Below are 21,333 nucleotides of genomic sequence, written 5' to 3'. Positions count from 1 at the left end.
TTCAGGGACAGTGCCCTCGGCGTAGAAGAATGGCTCCTACAGTTTTTGACGTGACAAGGCACAAAAAACATTTACTGTCGGGGAATCAGCCTCAAAATCTTTGTTGGTGGCTTCTTACTGTACTTGGTTCTAAATATCCGTTGAACACCTGTAGCACACTTGTTTTTGTTGAACTCCTAGACACAGAAAGCTCACTCTGCACCTGAACTTGGCAGGTTTGCTACTAGCTCTGACTATCGGCAAATTACCAAACTATGCTGTGCCAGTATACATGAAGCGGGGGGAAAAAAAAAGCTTTCAGTGTTTCTCTTCAAAATGACCTATGTATGGTATCTGTACAATGTTTGGTTCTTCTGCAGTAAATAATTGAAAATGTTCCCAGACTTTATGTACACCCTGTATTCCAAAAGTAATCATTTAAAGCCAGTTCGTGAATCTTTGTTGATAGATTTTCTCAGGATAGTTTACATCTATCTCCAAGACTCTTCCAGTTCAGATCCTTCAGTATCTCTGTGACACTCTCCCACAGATTAAACAAACCTCTGATCATTCATGCTGCCCTTCTCTGTATACGTTCAATATCCTATGTTAATCCTATCTGGTTCAGGTCCCAGACACTTTAGAACTGGTCTCACGAGTGATTTGTAACCAGTCTCCTTTGTAGATCGTTTGCACTTCCCCAGTATTCTACCAGTAAACCGAAGTCTACCACCTGCTTTATGTGAACCATCCATTCCATATCCTTACAAGGTATTTATGTGAGTTCGTCAATTCCAACAGTGACTCATTGATATTATAGTCATAAGATACTATATTTTTTAGTTTTGTGAAGTGCCAAATTTTACATTTCTGAAATTTAAAGCAAGTTGTCAGTCTCTGCACTACTTTCATATTTTATCAAGGTCTGACTGAATATTTATGCAGCTTCTTTAAGATAGTACTTCATTATCGATATCTGCATCATCTGCAAAAAGTCTAAGGTTACTATTATTATTGCCTGCAAGGTCATTAATATACAAGATAAACAGCAAGGGTCCCAACACACTCCCTGGGGCACTCCCAACATTACGTTTGCGTCTGATGGTGACACCATCCAAGATAACATACTGCATCCTCCCTATCAAAAAGTCCTCAGTCTACTAACAAATTTCACTTGATCATGCTTTTGGCAATAAGCATAGGTGTGGTACTGAGTCAAACACTTTTTGGAAATCAAGAAATACTGCATATACCTAATTACCTTGATCCAAAACTTTCATTGTGGGCTAGAGATGTTTCACACAATCGATGTTTTCGAAATCCATGCTGGTTGGCATTGAGGTGGTCCTTCTATTCAAGAGGCCTCATTATCTTAGAGATAAGAATATGTTCCAAGATTCACAACAAATCAACTGTCAAGGATATTGGTGGTAGTTATGTGAGGTAACTTCTACTATCCACCTTGTAGATGGATGTGACCTGTGCTTTTTTTCCAAGAAATGACACGGTCTTTTATTCGAGGGCTCTGTGACAGACTATAGTTAGAAGAGGGGCTAACTCAACTGCAAATTCAGTATAGAACCTGACAGATTCCATCAGGCTCTGGAGCTTTGTTCAGTTTTAATGATTTCAGCTTTTTGTCAACACCAATGTCCCTAATAATTATTTCATTCATGTTTTCGGTGGGATGGGGATTAAATTGGGGCAATTCACTTGGATTTTCCTTTGTAAAGGAACATCTGAAAATGGAGTTAAGCACTTCAGCTTTTACTTTGCTACTCTCAATTGCAGTTTCGATCTCATTCACTAGGAGCTGGATACTAGCTTTGGTGCCACTAACGGTCTTTACATTCAACCAGAATTTCTTTGGATTTTGTGAAAGATCACTTGAAAATATTCTGCTATGATAGTTATTGAAGGTATTACACATTGCTCTCCTGACTGGCAAATATGTTTCATTCAGTGCACCTCTATCTGTAGCTCTATGTTTTGTTTTTCACTTAATATGTAGTAATCTCTTGCTTTTTGTTAGAAATTTCTTTACAGTGACTGTATACAGTTTAGGCTCCATCCCTTATGAACTGTTCTACTGGGTACATATCTATGCAGTGCATAGTCACTATTGTTTTGAGCTTGAGCTATACTTCCTCTGCATGCTCCTGCCTTGTGCTGAAAGGTTCAAGTTCGTCACTGAGATGTGATTTTTTTATCTAGTTTACCAAACATATGTATGTTTTAGTTGTCCTTTGTACTTTGGTAACCATTGTTGCCACAACTGTGTCCTGGTCAGAGGTACCAGTTTTGATGTTGACATCCTAAAAGAGGTCAGGTCCATTTGTTGCCAATACATCCAGTATATTTCCGTCATGAGAGGAGTTCCTAATTATCTGTTCTAGATAGTTTCCAGAGAAGACATTTAGTAAAGTTTCACAGGATGTCTTATCAGACCCACCACTAACAAAACTGTAATTTTCCTAATTAATTGTTGGATGATTAAAGTCCCCACTGATGATTACAGCCTATTGGGGAACTGCCAGGAAGTTTCATATCAGTGCACACTCTGCTGCAGAGTGAAAATCGCATTCTGCAAGTGAGCTGAGGTTTTCTCTAAAGCTTTTGGTTACATCAGGAGATGAGTCTGGTGGGCAATAGAAAATATTATGGGCAACCCTTATACCGAGTCGTGCTGAAAGAATCTCACATGCAGCTTCAATTTCTGCCTTGATAGATTTGAGTTTCTTGTCTAATGCAACAAATCTCTCTCTCTCTCTCTCTCTCTCTCTCTCTCTCTCTCTCTCTTCTTCTTCTTCTTCTTCTTTTTTTTTTTTTTTTTTTTTTTTTTTTTTTTTTTTTTTTTTTTTTTTTTTTACACGGATACTTCTGGGTTTCCTACAGCTCTGTAGCTGGATTGGATGGAGAATTGCCTAATCTAAAAACATTGTGTGCACCCCCACACAGTCAGCTACCTGCTGGGTAGCAGCCTCTGATGTATAGTGCACACCTGACCCTTTTAGGGGGACCTTACAGTACTCATCTATATGGCCCAAGTCCAGGAACGCACAATTTGGCTTGCCACAGACCTCTCGAAGTTTCTGGTTCAGTCCATCCGTTTGACTCAGAACCAAAGGATCATGATCAGTTCTAGGCACAATAGCTGCAAATTGAGAGCTTAATTGAAACTCCATGCACAAGTCTGGTTTTCTCAACCTTCTCTGACAGTCACTGGAATGACCCAATATTGACATCAGAGGCCACATGACTGGCATCATTTGTTCCGTTTACCACAATCTGCAGTTGGTTGTACCCTATTCCCTCAGTGGCTGGCAGAATAGCCTTTTCAACATGTGAATGACACCCCATACTGAGTGCACCTGGTGTCATTTCCTGTCCCTTGCTGCCTTCATATATCATCGTGCCTGGAAATTGGAGATATCTTATCTACAATCCTGCCTACTTTTCCTAAAGTGGTAGTCCCCCCCCCTCCGCGCTCACCTAACCTACACATCATCTTGGTCCATGCTTATTCCACACCACTCCAAACCCCTTGCCATATTGGTGATGTACCAGTGGAAGGCACAGTTGCAAGACCTGCCCCATGATTCACCCAAGCACATCCTTCTGTAGTTCTGTAACAGATTTATCCTATCCCATCAGAGGCAGGGCGACTTGTGAAGGTAGTCATGTCATACATAATCTTTGCTGCAAAAACTGCACATGACCACGAACCAGCTATTCACTGAAATGAATGGCCACCACTGAACTGTGACCAAGATCAGAGCACCCAGTTGTTGTACATGCTACTGAGCACAACGTGCTCAGGCTCAGCGGCTGCTTCACAACTCATGCCATCTGGCCCGTTCCCTCCCAGTACCATCTCTTCTGAACTACTTAGATTGCAGTTAGCCTTGCAACACATCTTTTGTTCCTGTAAGCCTCCTGGTCACAACCACGGGGATTTGTCCAAACACTTGCAAAGTTTGAATTCTTTTTTGTGTACCAACGACTCTAAATGCCCCTGAATTATTTATATTAAGTATTCTTGTTTTATGACATACTCTACATCCTTGAGAATCTCCTCGAGGAGTATGAAACGAAAAGTATATAAAATCTAATTGATCTAACAAGAGAGAAAGTCATCAATTCTCCACCTATTTGCCTTGATGCGTTAACTAACTGAATGTAATAAAGGCATTTTTGTTTTAGGTTTGATAACTATTCTGCACCTATGGTTGTGGATGGTATTCCAGTCAGTTTAGGATTATGGGACACTGCTGGCCAAGAAGATTATGACAGATTGAGGCCATTATCTTATCCTCAGGTAAGTAAAGTAGTGCTAAGTACTTGCTGTGGGTGGATATAATGAGGAATTCCATTTGTTTGCATACTGGCAAAAGATAAGAAGTCAGATGGGTTTTGTTCTCACTGAAGAAAGGATTTCCCTTGTGCAGATGATTATAAACATTTTAGTTTACTATTATTTCAGAATTTACTAGAGTTTCAAACACTGTGATTTAAACATAAATTTTTGTAGGTATTACATGGGTGGTTTCAAACATTTGCAGAATCGCCACCAGATGTTAGCACTAGCACAACGAGGTTCCCGCATAATAATAGGACACCCTTTAGTGAACATGTGAAGCATGCTCCGGGTAGAGATCAGTAGTACAGATGACTCTCTCTTGTCATTCTAGTGTAGTGATTTGTAAAGATGGAAAAAATTGACATTCAAGCAGTGATTAAGTAATTAGTTAAGAAATGTTTGAAACCAAAGAAAATTCATTCCAGCTTCCATAACACAATGAGAGACTCAGCTCTGTCATATCAACTGTTGTCAAGTGGACAAATGAGCTCAAATTTTATTGGGACTGTTTAAATGATGGTCTCCCAAGATGTGTCACTACCCCAGAAATTATTGCAAAAATGCATAAACTGGTGATGGAGAATAACTGGCTGAAAATGTGAGAAATTGATGAAGCTTTAGGGATGTCATCTGACTGGGCTAACCACATTTTAATAGTAGAATTGGATATGAGAAAATTATCTGCTGCATGGGTGCAGGAACAGAAATGCATGAGAATGGAAATATCTGAACAATGTTGGTCCTGTTTTCAGAGCAACCAACAAGATTCCTGGGGCTAGTTGTGACTGAAGATGAAACTTGGGGTCAACTACCATACTCCAGAGAGAAAACAGTGGTCAAAAGGGTGGAAACGTGTTGATTCACCACCATGAAAGAAAGCAAAGGCAGTATGGTTGGCCAGAAAGCTGTGCACCCTCACACAAGTGTTACCATGGCAAAAATATACAGGGTGTTTCAAAAATGACCGGTATATTTGAAACGGCAATAAAAACTAAATGAGTAGCGATAGAAATACACCGTTTGTTGCAATATGCTTGGGATAACAGTACATTTTCAGGCGGACAAACTTTCGAAATTACAGTAGTTATAATTTTCAACAACAGATCGCGCTGCAAGAGATGTGAAAGAAATAGAAGACAACGCAGTCTGTGGGTGCGCCATTCTGTACGTCATCTTTCTGCTGTAAGCGTGTGCTGTTCACAACGTGCAAGTGTGCTGTGGACAACATGGTTTATTCCTTAGAACAGAGGATTTTTCTGGTGTTGGAATTCCACCGCCTAGAACATAGTGTTGTTGCAACAAGACGAAGTTTTCAACGGAGGTTTAATGTAACCAAAGGACCGAAAAGCGATACAATAAAGGATCTGTTTGAAAAATTTCAACGGACTGGGAACGTGACGGATGAACGTGCTGGAAAGGTAGAGCGACCACGTACGGCAACCACAGAGGGCAACGCGCAGCTAGTGCAGCAGGTGATCCAACAGCGGCATCGGGTTTCCGTTCGCCGTGTTGCAGCTGCGGTCCAAATGACGCCAATGTCCACATATCGTCTCATGCGCCAGAGTTTACACCTCTATCCATACAAAATTCAAATGCGGCAACCCCTCAGCGCCGCTACCATTGCTGCACGAGAGACATTCGCTAACGATATAGTGCACAGGATTGATGACGGTGATATGCATGTGGGCAGCATTTGGTTTACTGACGAAGCTTACTTTTACCTGGATGGCTTCGTCAATAAACAGAACTGGTGCATATGGGGAACCGAAAAGCCCCATGTTGCAGTCCCATTGTCCCTGCATCCTCAAAAAGTACTGGTCTGGGCCGCCATTTCTTCCAAAGGAATCATTGGCCCATTTTTCAGATCCGAAACGATTACTACATCATGCTATCTGGACATTCTTCGTGAATTTGTGGTGGTACAAACTGCCTTAGACAACACTGCGAACACCTCGTGGTTTATGCAAAATGGTGCCCGGCCACATCGCACGGCCGACGTCTTTAATTTCCTGAATGACTATTTCAATGATCGTGTGATTGCTTTGGGCTATCCGAAACATACAGGAGGTGGCGTGGATTGGCCTCCCTATTCGCCAGACATGAACCCCTGTGACTTCTTTCTGTGGGGACACTTGAAAGACCAGGTGTACCGCCAGAATCCAGAAACAATTGAACAGCTGAAGCAGTACATCTCATCTGCATGTGAACCCATTCCGCCAGACACGTTGTCAAAGGTTTCGGGTAATTTCATTCAGAGACTACGCCATATTATTGCTACGCATGGTGGATATGTGGAAAATATCGTACTATAGAGTTTCCCAGACCGCAGCGCCATCTGTTGTTGACAATTGTAACTACTGTAATTTCGAAAGTTTGTCTGCCTGAAAATGTACTGTTGTCCCAAGCATATTGCAACAAACGGTGTATTTCTATCGCTACTCATTTAGTTTTTATTGCCGTTTCAAATATACCGGTCATTTTTGACACACCCTGTATGAACTAAGATACAAATTGTTTCCATACCTGTCTTATTTGGCTCCATTAGACTCCTATCTCTTCCCCCTAGCCCAAAATTTGCCTCAAATATTGAACGGCCAGCTGAATTTGATGGGTATTTTGCAGGCCTGGAGGAATCTAAAGTTAGAGTTGGGATCAAAGCATTGGAACATACCTGGACCAATGTGTTAGTATACAGGGGGACTACACTGAAAAATCAAGTTTTACTGAGATAAGTCTTTCCTAGAACTTTTCAGCCTATCCTCCCTTGTATGAAGATTTTTCACTGCGAACGGATCACTTAGATAAAATGAGAAACATATTAGAGGAATAATTGATTGTTGAATGTAAATGAGGTTATAAATAGTGTAAAGACTGTGCAGTGTGAATATAGGAGATTATTTTATTTATTTATTATCCATCTCTTCAGTGATTTTGCTGTAATTGAAAAGACTGTGTCATCACAGATGAATTCAGCTGCCAATGTAATATGGTTTGAAAAGTCGTTGGTGAACATTTCTCCTTCTTTCTCAGTTCAGTGTTCGACCTGAGGTTGATTTGCAAGTTCAGTACTCAATTCCCCTCTTCCGTCTGTCTTCCCCTTCACTTCCACATTCTTAGTGCATGCCACGTCATTCATAATCTGCTGCATGTGTGACATCCTTGGTCATTCCCACCTATTCTTTCCCTCAGTAGCTCTTTCTGCTATAGTTACATTGTTGTTATTGTGTCTCAAAATGGGTCCTATGAGTTTCTCTCTCTTGGTTTCGATTTTCTTCCACAGAGATGTGGTTTCATGTACTCATTTCAGCATTTCTTCATTGGTAACTCTGTATCGTCAGCTGATCCTCATCATCCTTCTGTAGCACAAAATCTACAAGGCTTCTAGCCATCTTCTCTCTTGTTTTCCTATTGTCCAAGTTGTGCACCCATATGGGGCCACACTCCAAACAAATAATTTCATGACCCGTTTTCATATTTCCGGACTGATGTTTATGTTGATGAGCAAGCACTTCCACAAATTAAATGCAATTCTAGCCTGCTGTAAGTTGCTTACAATTTCTTTCTGACTTTTACCAACTCTTGAAATCTTGCTTCCCAAATAGCACCTGTGTTCCAGATCTTATTTCGAAAGGTTCATACTCTTCTTCAGCACTACATACCATCACTTTAGTCTTTCACTTATTTATTCTCATACCATACTGACAGCAAAATATACTTTCCATTGTGTCGAGAACGCCTTGTAGATCTTTTGCCTCCACGACCAGAGTAATATTGTCTGCATAACAGCACGTCTGTCTTCTGCACTTTAATTTTGATCCCCAACTGAAGAGTTTTATGAACTTGATCTGTAGCTTCCTGGATACAAGCATTGAATATAAGGGGGGGGGGGGGGGGGGGAGAGAGAGAGAGAGAGAGAGAGAGAGAGAGAGAGAGAGAGAGAGAGAGAGAGAGAGAGCGAGCGCAAGCACATCCCTGTTGCACACCTTTTCTGATTTTTGCATTTTGTCCTTGATGAAAATCTCTAATCACAGGCTCATCATTTTCGTAGAAGCTGAGTATTGTATGTGTGTCTTTGTATTTTAGCTGCTAGTAAACCTTTCGAGATGTGAGGTCATGGTCGGAGAAACTCTTCTGATCCTGACGTTTTATCCAGGACTACACTGGACATCTTGCTGGCGAAACTTCGGGAACAGAAGAGTTTCTTGGACCATGAACTCACATTCCAAAAGGTTTGCCAGCAGCTATGTCATCCGGTCATGAAAGCCTTCATTCTTTGTATTTTAGGCCTGCTTTCTTCAACACTGAGAACATCTCTTTCCAGATAACATTATCAAATGCCTTTTATAGAGGTACACAGCCACTATAAGCTGTTTTTTTTCTTTTTTTCCAGTATTTGCTTTTCAATAAGAAGGCTCAGTGCACAACAGCCACTTGTTCCTCATCCTCACCTGAATGCAAACTGATATTCACACAGCATGTCCTTCACCTTCTCATCAATTCTCCTTAAAATTATTTTTATGAGAATTTTTGATGGTGAGGTCATGGTCGGAGAAACTCTTCTGTTCCTGACGTTTTATCCGGGACTACACTGGACATCTTGCCGGAGAAACTTCGGGAACAGAAGAGTTTCTTGTACCATGAACTCACATTCCAAAAGGTTTACCAGCAGCTATGTCATCTGGTCATGAAAGCCTTCATTCTTTGTATTTTAGGCCTGCTTTCTTCAACACTGGTAACATCTCTTGCCAGATAACATTATCAGATGCCTTTTATAGAGGTAAGGTTTGACACTTTTCTCATTTTATACCTACTGCTTTCTTCTGTATAAGAACTCTACTGGATTTGTGGAAGTTTGTTGGTATCTCTCCTGTGTTGTAGATGGACCTATTCTGTTTGTCCCTGATCATTTTCATGCTGTTACCAACATTTTTGTTTAGTTTTACAGGAATGTCGTCAATACTTCATTCTGCTGTAATTTTTAAGAGCTTTCTCAAATTATTCTTGCAGAATGCTGTCTCTTTTGTCATCTTGGTCTGCTTCCTATTCTTTCTCTATTGCATCCTCCAATAAAGGCATCCTGTCATACAAATCCTCCATGCTTCCATTCCATCTTTTCACCATGTCTTCACCAAACAACATATGCCACTTTGTCTTGTACTGTACACGAAATTGTTGTTTTGTGCGTGTTAATTTTTTTGTTTTTGCTTTTCTGTAGGCTTTATCAGTTCTTCCATTTCACATATTTTCTTCCCGTTCTCTGTTTCCTCAAGAAAACTTAAATTTGCTTTCCTAGCTTCCCTCTTAATTTGTTTGCATTCTGTATTCAGCTTTTCCTCGTTCATCAGTTGCAGTTTTGCATACTCTTCTGTTTATGATAAGCTGAATAACAATTATTGTAATCTATTTCCTCTTGTTTTTGTATCTAGTTTTCCAGACTATTTTTCCTGCTGCTGTATATGTGCCAGATTCCATTTGTTAGTGGTCTTCTTTTACTCCCCCCATAATGGAAAGTTTTAGGAAGGTTGCCTGTTTCCTGCGCATAATGACTGGTCAGTCCCCCAATTTGTAGTTTTTCTACCTCCCATTTCTGTTTCACTGTCTGTTTCCTCAGACATTTGAACCTGAATGAATTTTTCATCAGGACCAGGTTGTGGTCACTGTGTGTGTTTGCAGATGAATAGCTTTTGCAGTCTTTTACTTCATTTCTAAAATGTGATTTTACTAAATTGTAATTGACTTGTTGCCTCCTTAAGTTACCTGGGGCCTTCCAGGTGTATCTTGTCTGCTTATAATGTTGGAAAAGAGTGCTGTGAACATAACTCTGTTAGTTGGGCAACTCTTTGATTTCTTTTCCAAGAAAGTCTTTAGTTGCCAACATTTCCCTCTTTCAGTTCTCCATCCACATTTGTATTCCAGTCCTGCATGAAAATCAGGTTTTCCTCTCCCTTAATGTGTGTCATCACATTACTTATTTCTTTGTATATTTCATCAGCTACTGCATCCTCTGCTTTGGATGTTAGTATTGTATTATCACAATGTACTTTGGCTTAGTTTCACACTGGAGTATTGTCTGTACAATATGTGTTGTGTGTATTATACCATATTGTACATATCCCTTGACACTTGAGCCAGTGTTTTTTTGAAATTACTCCAACTCCTACTCGTGATCTGTCTTGATCAGTTCCAGTGTCAGTGACTGTACTCAACAGGCCAGATGGTTCCTAATTGGCCGTCTCATATCTGATAGACCAAAGATATGGATTTCCAGTTGTTCCATTCTACTTAGCTGCACTGCAGCAGTCTCTCACATTCGAAGTGGCTGTTTTAAAATTTGGATTGTTTTCTTCGCCTTGTCTACATATTTTGCAATCCCCGCCAAGAGGTCCAGTTGCAGGACTATTTTATCTCCAGAAAATTTTACAGAAGATGTTGTCATCGTTGTTGTCATTGTGCTCTTCAGTCCTGAGACTGGTTTGATGCAGCTCTCCATGTTACTCTAACCTGTGCAAGCTTCTTCATCTCTGAGTAACTACTGCAACCTACGTCCTTCAGAAGCTGCTTAGTGTATTCATCTCTTGGTCTACCTCTACTATTTTAACCCTCCATGATACCCTCCAACACTAAATTGGTGATCCCTTGATGCCTTGGAACATGTCCTCCCAACCGACCCCTTTTTCTAGTCAAGTTGTGCCACAAATTCCTCTTCTACCCAATTCTATTCATGAGTTATGTGATCTACCCATCTAATCTTCAGCATTCTTCTGCCGTAGCACCACATTTTGAAAGCTTCTATTCTCTTCTTGTCCAAACTATTTATCGTCCATGTTTCACTTCCATACGTAGCTACACTCCATACAAATACTTTCAGAAAGGACTTCCTGATGCTTAAATCTATACTCGATGTTAACAAATTTCTCCTCTTCAGAAACGCTTTCCTTGCCATTGCCAGTCTAAATTTTATATTCTTTCTACTTCTACCATCATCAGTTATTTTGCTTTCCAAATAGCAAAACTCCTTTACTACTTTAAGTGTTACTGAAGATACTGGCATGTTTTATTGCTGATGCTTGTGATATCTGTGGATCTTTAATGTGATGGTTTCCCTTTGCTTTCACATCCTGTGCTATTGACCATCAGGTGATTCTTCTACCTTTGTAAGTGGGTCTCATTGCCAGGACAAGAGTGTGCCCTTCCCAGCAAATGCTGGGGTGACAACTTATCCCAGTCATTCTTCAGTTCCTGTCTTTGTTAGCTGTCACATAAAGTGACGTTTATTGGTGGCTAATGTAGACAGGAACTGAAGCGTGCTTGGGATAAGTAATCACTCCAGCATTTTATTGCACCCGTGGTCTAGGAGTAACGTCTTTAATTAGCAGTCAAAGTGTCCTCAGTCCCGGGTTTGAACCCCGCCACTGCTTAAATTTTAAATAAAAATGAGCATTGGTGGCTGAAGACTTCTGGCATAAAAAGTCACCCTCATTCTACCAACGATATTGTCAAACAGGGCAGTGGAGAAGGCAGAGGTTCAGGGCACTCTTGCCCTAGGGTAGAAAACTGCACCTAAAGGCAAATGAATCAGCAATGGTAAACGGCATGAGGCTGCAGAAGGCAGTGGAAAGCACTGCATTAAAGACAAACAATATGTATCCATAGGACATTGCGGCCTGTAATTGATAAAATGTCATGATGATTTCTCCATTAGTAAAAGACTCTGGAATAGTCCCCCTTTATGATCTATGGGTGGGGATTGCCAAGTGGGTGGTGACTGTGAGAAAAAGATTGATTAACCAACAGGAGGGTAACATTCTTGATTAACCAACAGGAGGGTAACATTCTTTGAGTCAGGGTGTGGAGTGTCAGAAGCTTGAACATGCTAGGGAAGCTAAAAAATCAAAAAGGGAAATACAAAGGCTCAGTCTAGATATAGTGGGGGGGGGGGGGGGGGGTCAGTCAAGTGAAATGAAGAAGACAAGTATTTCTGGTCAGAAAGTGGTACAATGGGAGTAGAATTCTTTACAAATAGCAAGGTTGAGTAGAGTATGTGTTACTGTGAACAGTTCAGTGATAGGGTTGTTCTCATTGTAATTGACAGTAAGCCAAGAGTAACAACAATAGTTCAGGTATACATGTAGACATCGCAAGCCGAAGAGATACAGAAAGTATGTGAGGATATTGAATGAGTAATACAGTATGCAAAGGGAGGTGGAAAATTTAACAGTCGTCGAGGATAGGAATGCATTTGTAGGGGAAGAAGCAGAAGAAAGGGTTAGGGCAGAATATGGGCTTAATACTACGAAAGAGAGAGGAGAAAGACTTGAGTTCTGCAATAAATTTCAGCTAGTAATAGCAAATACTTTGTTCAAGAATCATAAGAAGCAGAGATATACTTGCAAAAGGCCAGGAGATACGGGAAGATTTCAGTTAGATTACATCGTAATCAGGCAGAGATTCCAAAATCAGATACTTGATTGTAAGGTGTACTCAGGAGCAGATATAGACTCAGACTATAATTTAGTAATGATGAAGAGTAGGCTGAAGGATAAGAGAGTAGCCAGGAAGAGTCAGTGCGCAAAGAAGTGAGATACTGAAGTATTAAGGAATGAAGATAGACACTTGAAGTTCTCCAGGGCTGTAAATATTGCAATAAGAAATAATTCAGTTGGTAGGTCAGTTTAAGAGGAGTGAACATCTCTAAAAAAGTTGTAAAGAAAAACATAAGTGCAAAGAAGGAATGCAGAGGAGAAAGTGGATAGGTGAAAAGAATACATTGAAGATCTCATTGAGGGGAAAGATATGTCTGAAATGACAGAAGAAGAGCCCATTTAGAAGAGATAGGGGATCCAGTATTAGAATCAGAATTTAAAAGCGATTTGGAAGACTTTAGCTCAAAAAAGATGGAAGGGATAGATAACATTCTATCAGTATTTCTAAAGTCATTTGGGGAAATGGCAACAAAACGACTACTCACGTTGGTATGTAGAATGTATAAGTCTGGCAATAAACTGTCTGACTTCTGGAAAAATATTGTCTGCACAAATGCGAGAATATTGCATAATCAGTATAACAGCTCCTGCATCCAAGTTGCTGAAAGGTAAAGGCACAAGAGAGTTTCAATTGATAATGGAAGCAAGATTAAATGAAAGTCAAGACATGTTCATAGTATTTGTCAACCTGGATGAAGCATCCTACAGTGTCAAATGGTGCAAAATGTTCAAAATTCTGAGGAAAATATGGGTAAGCTATAGGTAGAGATGGGTACTATACAACATGCACAGGAGCCAAGGGGATGTAATAAAAGTGAAAGACCAAGAATGAAGTGCTCAAGTAAAAAAGTTGTAAGATGGGAATGTAGTCTTCACTCCTGTTCAATCTCTACATCGAAGAAGCAACGATGGAAATAAAACAAAGGTTCAGGAGTGGAATTAAAATTAAAGATGAAAGAATATCAGTCATACGATTCACTAATGACATTGCTAGCTTCAGTGAAAGCGAAGAAGAATTACATGACGTGCTGAATGGGATGAACAGTCTAATGAGTCCAGAATATGGATTGGGAATAAATTGAAGAAAGTACTGAGAAGTAACAGAAATGAGAATAGTGAGAAACTTAATATCAGAGTTGATGGTACAAAATAGAAGAAGTTAAGGAATTCTACTACCTAAGCAACAAAATAACGAATGATGGACGAGTAAGGAGGACATAAGATGCAGCCTAGCACTGGCAAAAAGGGCATTCCTGGCCAAGAGAAGTCCACTAATATGCAGCTTTGTATGGTAGTGAAACATGGGCTCTGGGAAAACTGGAACACCAGAGAGTTGAAGCATTCGTGATGTGGCACTTCAGATGAATGTTAAAAATTGGTTGGACTGATAAGGTAAGGAATGAGGAGGTTCTGTGCAGGGTTGGAAAAGGAAGGAATATGTGGGAAACACTGACAAAAAGAAGGAATGGGATGATAAGACATCTGTTAAGAAATCAGTGAATAACATACATGGATCTAGAGGGAACTGTAGAGGGTAAAAATTGTAGAGGAAGACAGAGATTGGAATGCACCTGGCAAGTAATTGAGAATGTAGATTGCAAGTGCTACTCTGAGATGAAGGGGTTGGTGTGGCAGAGGAGTTCTTTATAAAACCAATCAGAAGACTGCTGAACTTCTCTTTGTATTCTATTTATTGCTTTACTCTATATCCCTCCTACTTCCACCCTTTTCCCCCTTCTCTTTTTTGGCATTTCCTTTTCTGGTTTCTCTTTGGTTCGTAATTACACTATTCATTCTACTTTTCATATCTTTTCCTCTCAGTCCATCTTTATCATGGGTCCGGGTGGCCTGCCCTTAATTCTCCAGCTTCCAAAAACTCGTATCTCATTCCTTCTTGATTAAGAAATAACAGTCTTGAAAGACAGGAAAGATTTTTCTCGTTTTAATGTATCTGTCGGCAGCATTTAAATTTCACCGCCTGAAAGTAACTTTTCTAAGCCAGTTCTACTTTCGCTCTATAATTCTATGTGAATGTTTTCTTGCATACTGAAATGCATGGATATATATAGAGGAGGCCTTTAAGCAGCAGTAAATATCAAATGGTTGGTGGTGGTGGTGGTGATCAACATTGAGTTGTTGAGTAATATACTGCACTGTGGCCAATCTGTGTGCTGTAGCAACACTGACTCTTGACTGTTGTGGTTTCACCTGAATTGAAACCTACTGACATTACTCTGTGAGAAACAGTCATCACATAACTTCCATGAATATGGCTTGATTGGTTTTCTGAAATGATTTATTTTGACCTCTTGTTTTGCAAACGTTATTCCCCATCCTCTCAGATGACCAACAAAGATTTGTCAACATTGTTACATCTACAAACATATTCTGCATAGCAGAGGGTATCTTGTAGCACTGGTTGTCATTCCCTTTCCTGTACCAGTTGCAAATGGAATCAGGAAAAAAGGACTGTTAAAATGCTTCCATACAAGCCCTTGTCTCTGTGTCCTTACTCAAAGTGTATGTTGTTGGCTGTAGAATCATTTTTAGTCTGTTGGAAATGTCAGTTCTTTAAACTTTTTGGAAAAAGAATGTCTTCTTTCCTTCAGAGATTCCCATTTGTGTTCACAATTGCCTCAACTTTTTCCTTAAATCAGACACGAGAATGGGTTGCACAAGTGTTTTATGTGTGTTCTCCTTTACAGATGATCTACACTTGCCTAGAATTCTCCCAATTACATCCTGTGCTGTACTTTGTCATTCACTGAGATGACAAACTTTCAAATATCATTAATTTAGGTGCGCAGAATTGTATTTAATGATTTGTATAAGGTTTTTGTGGCAGCTGGAAATCATGCCTGCCCCCATAAGTATAGTTAGACATTCTGTGTATTTCTTCCATAATCTTATGTTTGAATGAAATTAATAATTTTATGTTCATCTCAGCTATTTAATGCACAATGTTTCTCTTTCAGACAGACGTATTTTTAATTTGCTTTAGTGTGACAAGTCCTTCTTCCTTTGAGAATGTCACTTCAAAATGGTACCCAGAGATAAAACACCACTGTCCAGATGCACCAATGATATTAGTTGGTATGTATTTGATAGGAACTGTATTTGGGGTATATATTAAATTAACAAAGCTTTGCTGTTTTACATTATTTTTTAAGTGCTTATCCTAGTTTAGTTTGTGTCATTCCCAATAATTTGAGAATTTTAGCACTGAGTACCTGTATTGGGAGACTCTTACTATTCTATATTTCTACAGCAATATGGAAAGGATAAATTACTGCTCACCACATAGAGGAAGCATTAACTCAAATGCTAAAATGTTTTAAGCTTTTAGACAGAGTCCTTCTTCGGAAGCAGAAAACTCCCTCACACATTCACATAAGCACAACTCACACTTGTATGCCCATTGTCTCCAGGCATTGGGGCTCAAGTGTGACTGCATCTTATGTGAGCAGCATTCTGCTGGGTTGGGTTGTGGGGGTAGAGAGAGAGAGAGAGAGAGAGAGAGAGAGAGAGAGAGAGAGAGAGAGAGAGAGCGCAAAGTGGGGGTGGAGGAAGATGCTGTGCTGCCTGTGGGAGTATGTGGTGATGTGGGGCAGGATTGGGCTGCTAGGTGCAGTACTGTGTTTGAGTGTGTGTAAGGGGGGGGGGGGGGGGGGGAGAGGGATGAGGAGAGAAGTAGAAAAGGAGAAAGGACTAGTAGATACATTGGTGGTATAGAAAGTGTGTGTAGTGCTGGAGTGGGAGCAGGGAGGGGGATAGGTAGAGGGCTGTGACTAGTGAAGATTAAGGCCAGGATGCTACAGAAATTAGGGATGTGTTGAAGAGAAAGTTCCCACCTTCACAGTATAGAAAAGCTGGTGTTGGTAGGAAGAATCAAGATGGCGCAGGCCGTGAATAAGGCATTTAAGTAAAGCACATCATGTTGTGACATATTCAGCAACTGGGTGTTCCAGCTGTGTCTTGGACACAGTTTGGCAGTGACGATTCATGTGGACAGACAGTTTGTTATTTGTTATGCCCACATAGAAAGTGGCACAGTGGTTGTAGCTCAGTCAGTAGATCACATAGTTGCTTTCTCAGGTGGCCTGTCTTTGGCAGGCTAGGAGATGATAGTGACAGAATTGGAGTAGGTGGTTGTAGGAAGATGTATGGCAGTGGTCTTGAATTTAGGTCTATTGCAGGGATATGAACCAGGAGGCAAGGAGTTGGAAGCCCTCCAGTGCCCAGTGACAGTGGCTGTGTGTGTATGCGCACATTTGTGTTGCTCTGTCCGAAAGTATAAACAGTTTAGTATTCTTTTTCGTTGTGCCTGTCTGCAGCTCAGTGCCTCCTGTGTGTAGTAAGTTGAAATCTATCCTTTTCATATTGTTGTTCTGTCCTGGACTTTTCGTTGTTTGACTTGTATATTTCTTTTGGAGGATGTTCTGCAGTCTTAGTAAATGGTATGAAATGCATACTACTGTAATGGTAGTCCACCATAGCTGCTTTTATATATGTGTGTGTATATATTTAATTTAAATAAAATAGAAAGAAACTTCCACATGGGAAAAATATATTAAAAACAAAGATTCCAAGACTTACCAAGCAGGAAAGCGCCGGCAGACAGGCACAATGAACAAAACGCACAAACACACACACAGAATTACTAGCTTTTGCAACTGATTGTTGCTTCTTCAGGAAAGAGGGAAGAAGAGGGAAAGACGAAAGGATGTGGGTTTTAAGGGAGAGGGTAAGGAGTCATTCCAATCCCGGGAGCGGAAAGACTTCCCTTAGGGGGAAAAAAAAGACAGGTGTACACTCGCGTGCGCGCGCGCACACACACACACACACACACACACACACACACACACACACACACACACACATATCCATCTGCACATACACAGTGTATGTGCGGATGGATGTGTGTGTGTGTGTGTGTGTGTGTGTGTGTGTGTGTGTGTGTGTGTGTGTGTGCGCGCGAGTGTACACCTGTCCTTTTTTTTCCCCCTAAGGGAAGTCTTTCCGCTCCCGGGATTGGAATGACTCCTTACCCTCTCCCTTAAAACCCACTTCCTTTCGTCTTTCCCTCTCCTTCCTGAAGAAGCAACTATCGGTTGCGAAAGCTAGTAATTCTGTGTGTGTTTTTGTGTGTTTTGTTCATTGTGCCTGTCTGCCGTCACTTTCCCGCTGGGTAAGTCTTGGAATCTTTGTTTTTAATATATATATATATTTAATTTGATATCTGTGATGAGCGTAGTTCATTTTCATGTGGTATGCCGTAAGATCATACATAATGTTTGAGAAATAGCACTTATGATCTAATAGTGTACCACATGAATGTGAGCTATGCTCAAAAATGGTAGCAATAAATAACATAAACATATAAAAAGCAAGTGTGGCGGGCAGTCGTTACAATAGTATGCATTTCTTGCACTTGTGATATGCTATGTCACAGCTATTTTGGGAACAAATGGCAATATGTCTCTATTTTTGGAAACAATTGGCATTATGTCTGTAATTGTAACGTCCAGCCAATCAAGTATGTTTTTACTATTGATGAACACTTTGACTGTAATCAAGTACGTATATTTAATGGGTTATACTGTACTCCTGAAATAGGAAAGTAGTGATGATTTCAAAGGAAAAGGATATTTTAAACCAACCAGTGACAGGCAGATAATTATCAATCAAAAAAAATTGTTTTGGCTGTGTACACAGTTCTGACTTTGGACATTGTCATACAGAAAAATGTGGGGTTACCTGTGGAAGGTGAAGTAACTTGGTTCATTTGCTCTCTCTCTGTAGGCTACATCACATGAAATAAGATTGTAACTGAGTCTATTTAACAGAAAAAAATCAGCCTAATTAATAAATATTTTGTATTATATGTTGAAAAATGAAATTTATTTTTATGTAAAAGGTACAAAACATTTTTCGGTATTTACAGAATATTTGGTATTAGAACTTGAGCTAACATAAGATGCAGAATGCCCTGCATGACAGGAAAAAGTTATTTACAACACAATTTTTACAGAAATGGACATGATCTCATGTACAGTTCTGTTTGCTTGGGAAGTCTTCTGTGCTTACATTATGATACCACAGCAACAAATTTGTGCTGCTGTGATACTTGTCTTCGAGCAAGTCGCAGTATCCCGTGCAACTGAAAATGGAGTGCAAAATATTGTTAGGTCAGTTTCCAGGTTACACAGATCCTGAAACCTTGTATTGAAACTCTAACAAAGTTTCACAATGTTTTGGTAATAAACCAGGAAACACGTTGCCCATAGTAATGGTACCTATGAAATAAATGTCATGTTAGGTTGCCTGTACCAAGCTAACTTTCACACAGACAAAATCTGCCCATGGAGCATTAATTTTATTGCATATGTTAATAAATAGTAATTCTTTCCGTTGAAATCCTGTGTTTCACTGGAATTCTGATTTATTCATCCCATGACATACATATGCAATTTTATTTGGATACAGGAGAGATGTCAAAAATTTAAAAAACAGTTACAATAATTTTACATTAATAAATAATGGTACTAAAATAAATAGTAACAAGGAAATTATTTTCTTGGGCTTATAACAGATATCCAGCTCAAATTTCCAGTTTGTCCTGCTTGAATTCATCCACTGCGTAATAACATTCTAGTATCAGTGGCTCGTATAACTTTCTTTTAACTGGACCAAAATTCATCGGCATTATTTGTTCCCTTATAATTTATTATAAATTTTCGTTCCCTTATACTGGGTCATTTTGCATACAGTTTGAGGCAGTGGGTGGGAAGTATAAAATTTTCTTTGTTTCCTGTATAATGTGAAGGAACTCACACACACATACAGGGTGACAATTATTGAACTATTGTTAAGAAGTTCAAACTGCACGGTTGGCCACAGGGCATGATGGGAATTTGTATGCTCTATATGGTTTGGTTTAGCAAAGAAGCCTACTTTCATTTGGATGGGTTCGTCAATAACCAAAATTGTCGCATGTGGGGGACAGAATTGGCATTTTGCAATAGAGAAGACTCTTCAGCCCCAACCGGTAACTGTGTGGTGTGCAATGTCCATTCACGAAATAATCAGTGCGATATTCCTTGACAGCATGGTGACTGCCGAATGGTACATGAAGGTTTTGGAAGATGATGGTGTGCAATGTCCAGTCGCGGAATAATTGGCGTGATGCTCCTTGATGGCATGGTGACTATCAAATGGTACGTGAAGGTTTTGGAAGATGATTTCATCCTCATTATCCAAAGTGATCCTGATTTCAACAAGATATTGTTCATGCAAAACTGATCTCGACCCAATCGAAGCAGGAGAGTGTTTGATATCTTGGACCGGGTGTATATGACCCGGGACAACCGCGAGATCTGAGAAAAACCCGGGAATTTTTTCATCTAGGAGAAAACCGGGAAAAACCTGGGAATTTTTTAGAATTCCAGGTATATTTCATTGTTTTAGTTTCCTGTTAAATTTTTGTAATTTTGACTGGTAAGAACCGATAATCTAACAAAGGATATTACTGTATCCCGCTACTGCAGAATAATACTTCAACAATAAAACATAACACTACTGGTACTCCAAGAAAATTTACATCCCGAAAACCACACTGAAAAGCTTAATATCAGGTCGAGGTCTACTTCTTTGGGAATCTGGGGATACGAATGTGCATTTTAAGTATGCACTTTCAATGAGCACATTTTAGTATGATTCACGAAATTCCGATGCTCTTGGGTTTCCTCTGATGTCTTGTTTCTTTTATGACATAATGTATGATCTTTCAATGTTTTACACGTACGTACATATGTGCTTCCTACATCATGGTAGCTGCGCAAGTGCCGTGTTGCCTGTTATCTGCGGTGTCTGGCAGTTGCTGAAACGAACCTATTTCTAACAGGTTGCGGGAAAATATTGCGAATGGTGGTTTCAAAAGCATTACATTCGAAGTAAATATCCTTTTATGTAAGTTGAACTAGGTGCAAGAGTGTACCATGAATTTCTTAAATCACAGAACATTTGACTTTCATTTAAAAATCAACTCTTTGATGACGAGCCATTTAGAAGAATTTCGAACCCTGAGGATCAGACATTTATGTCATTAAAAATTTTACTGGCGCATTAGTGTGATGTATATTAAAGTGTAACCCGCAAAAAAGGTCAACGTTATATGCGAAAGTGTAGCTTCTCTTGCAGCTTATTAATCTTAGAGACCAATATTATATGTGAAAGCCTTGCTTTCCTTGTAGCAACACTATGTATATTAATTTAAACTATTAACTTTCTCCGTTTGTGTTACTTAACAGTGATGTTGCTTTTGGCTGGTCCTATGCTCTGAATATCCGCTGTCATCGGCTTGCGAGATCATGAGACATGAGCTATGACTGCCTTACGAAAGCGCATCGCAATCTTGATTTCAGTGATTCGGAAAGTAACATGCGGTGTTTGGTGGAATTCAAATGTATACTTTCGTAATACAAAAATACGCAGCGTACATGTTACTGCACA

At 39.8% G+C, this 21,333-nt stretch overlaps 1 protein-coding gene across 2 annotated transcripts in view; it reads left to right on the top strand.

The window, feature by feature from the left end:
- The window catches only part of LOC126276397 (ras-related C3 botulinum toxin substrate 1), a 101,286-nt gene that overhangs the window by 18,869 nt on the left and 61,084 nt on the right, over positions 1-21,333 (top strand). For both annotated transcript variants that reach the window (XM_049977273.1, XM_049977272.1), the window contains exons 3-4: positions 4,183-4,297; positions 15,798-15,915. In XM_049977273.1, the coding sequence (XP_049833230.1) occupies positions 4,183-4,297; positions 15,798-15,915 (233 nt within the window). The remainder of the gene's footprint in view (positions 1-4,182; positions 4,298-15,797; positions 15,916-21,333) is intronic.

This window comes from Schistocerca gregaria, chromosome 1 (assembly GCF_023897955.1).
Source record: "Schistocerca gregaria isolate iqSchGreg1 chromosome 1, iqSchGreg1.2, whole genome shotgun sequence".
Taxonomy (NCBI): domain Eukaryota; kingdom Metazoa; phylum Arthropoda; class Insecta; order Orthoptera; family Acrididae; genus Schistocerca; species Schistocerca gregaria.
The sequence above is the reverse complement of the archived record's forward strand: the minus strand, read 5'-3'. Positions and strand labels throughout refer to the sequence as shown.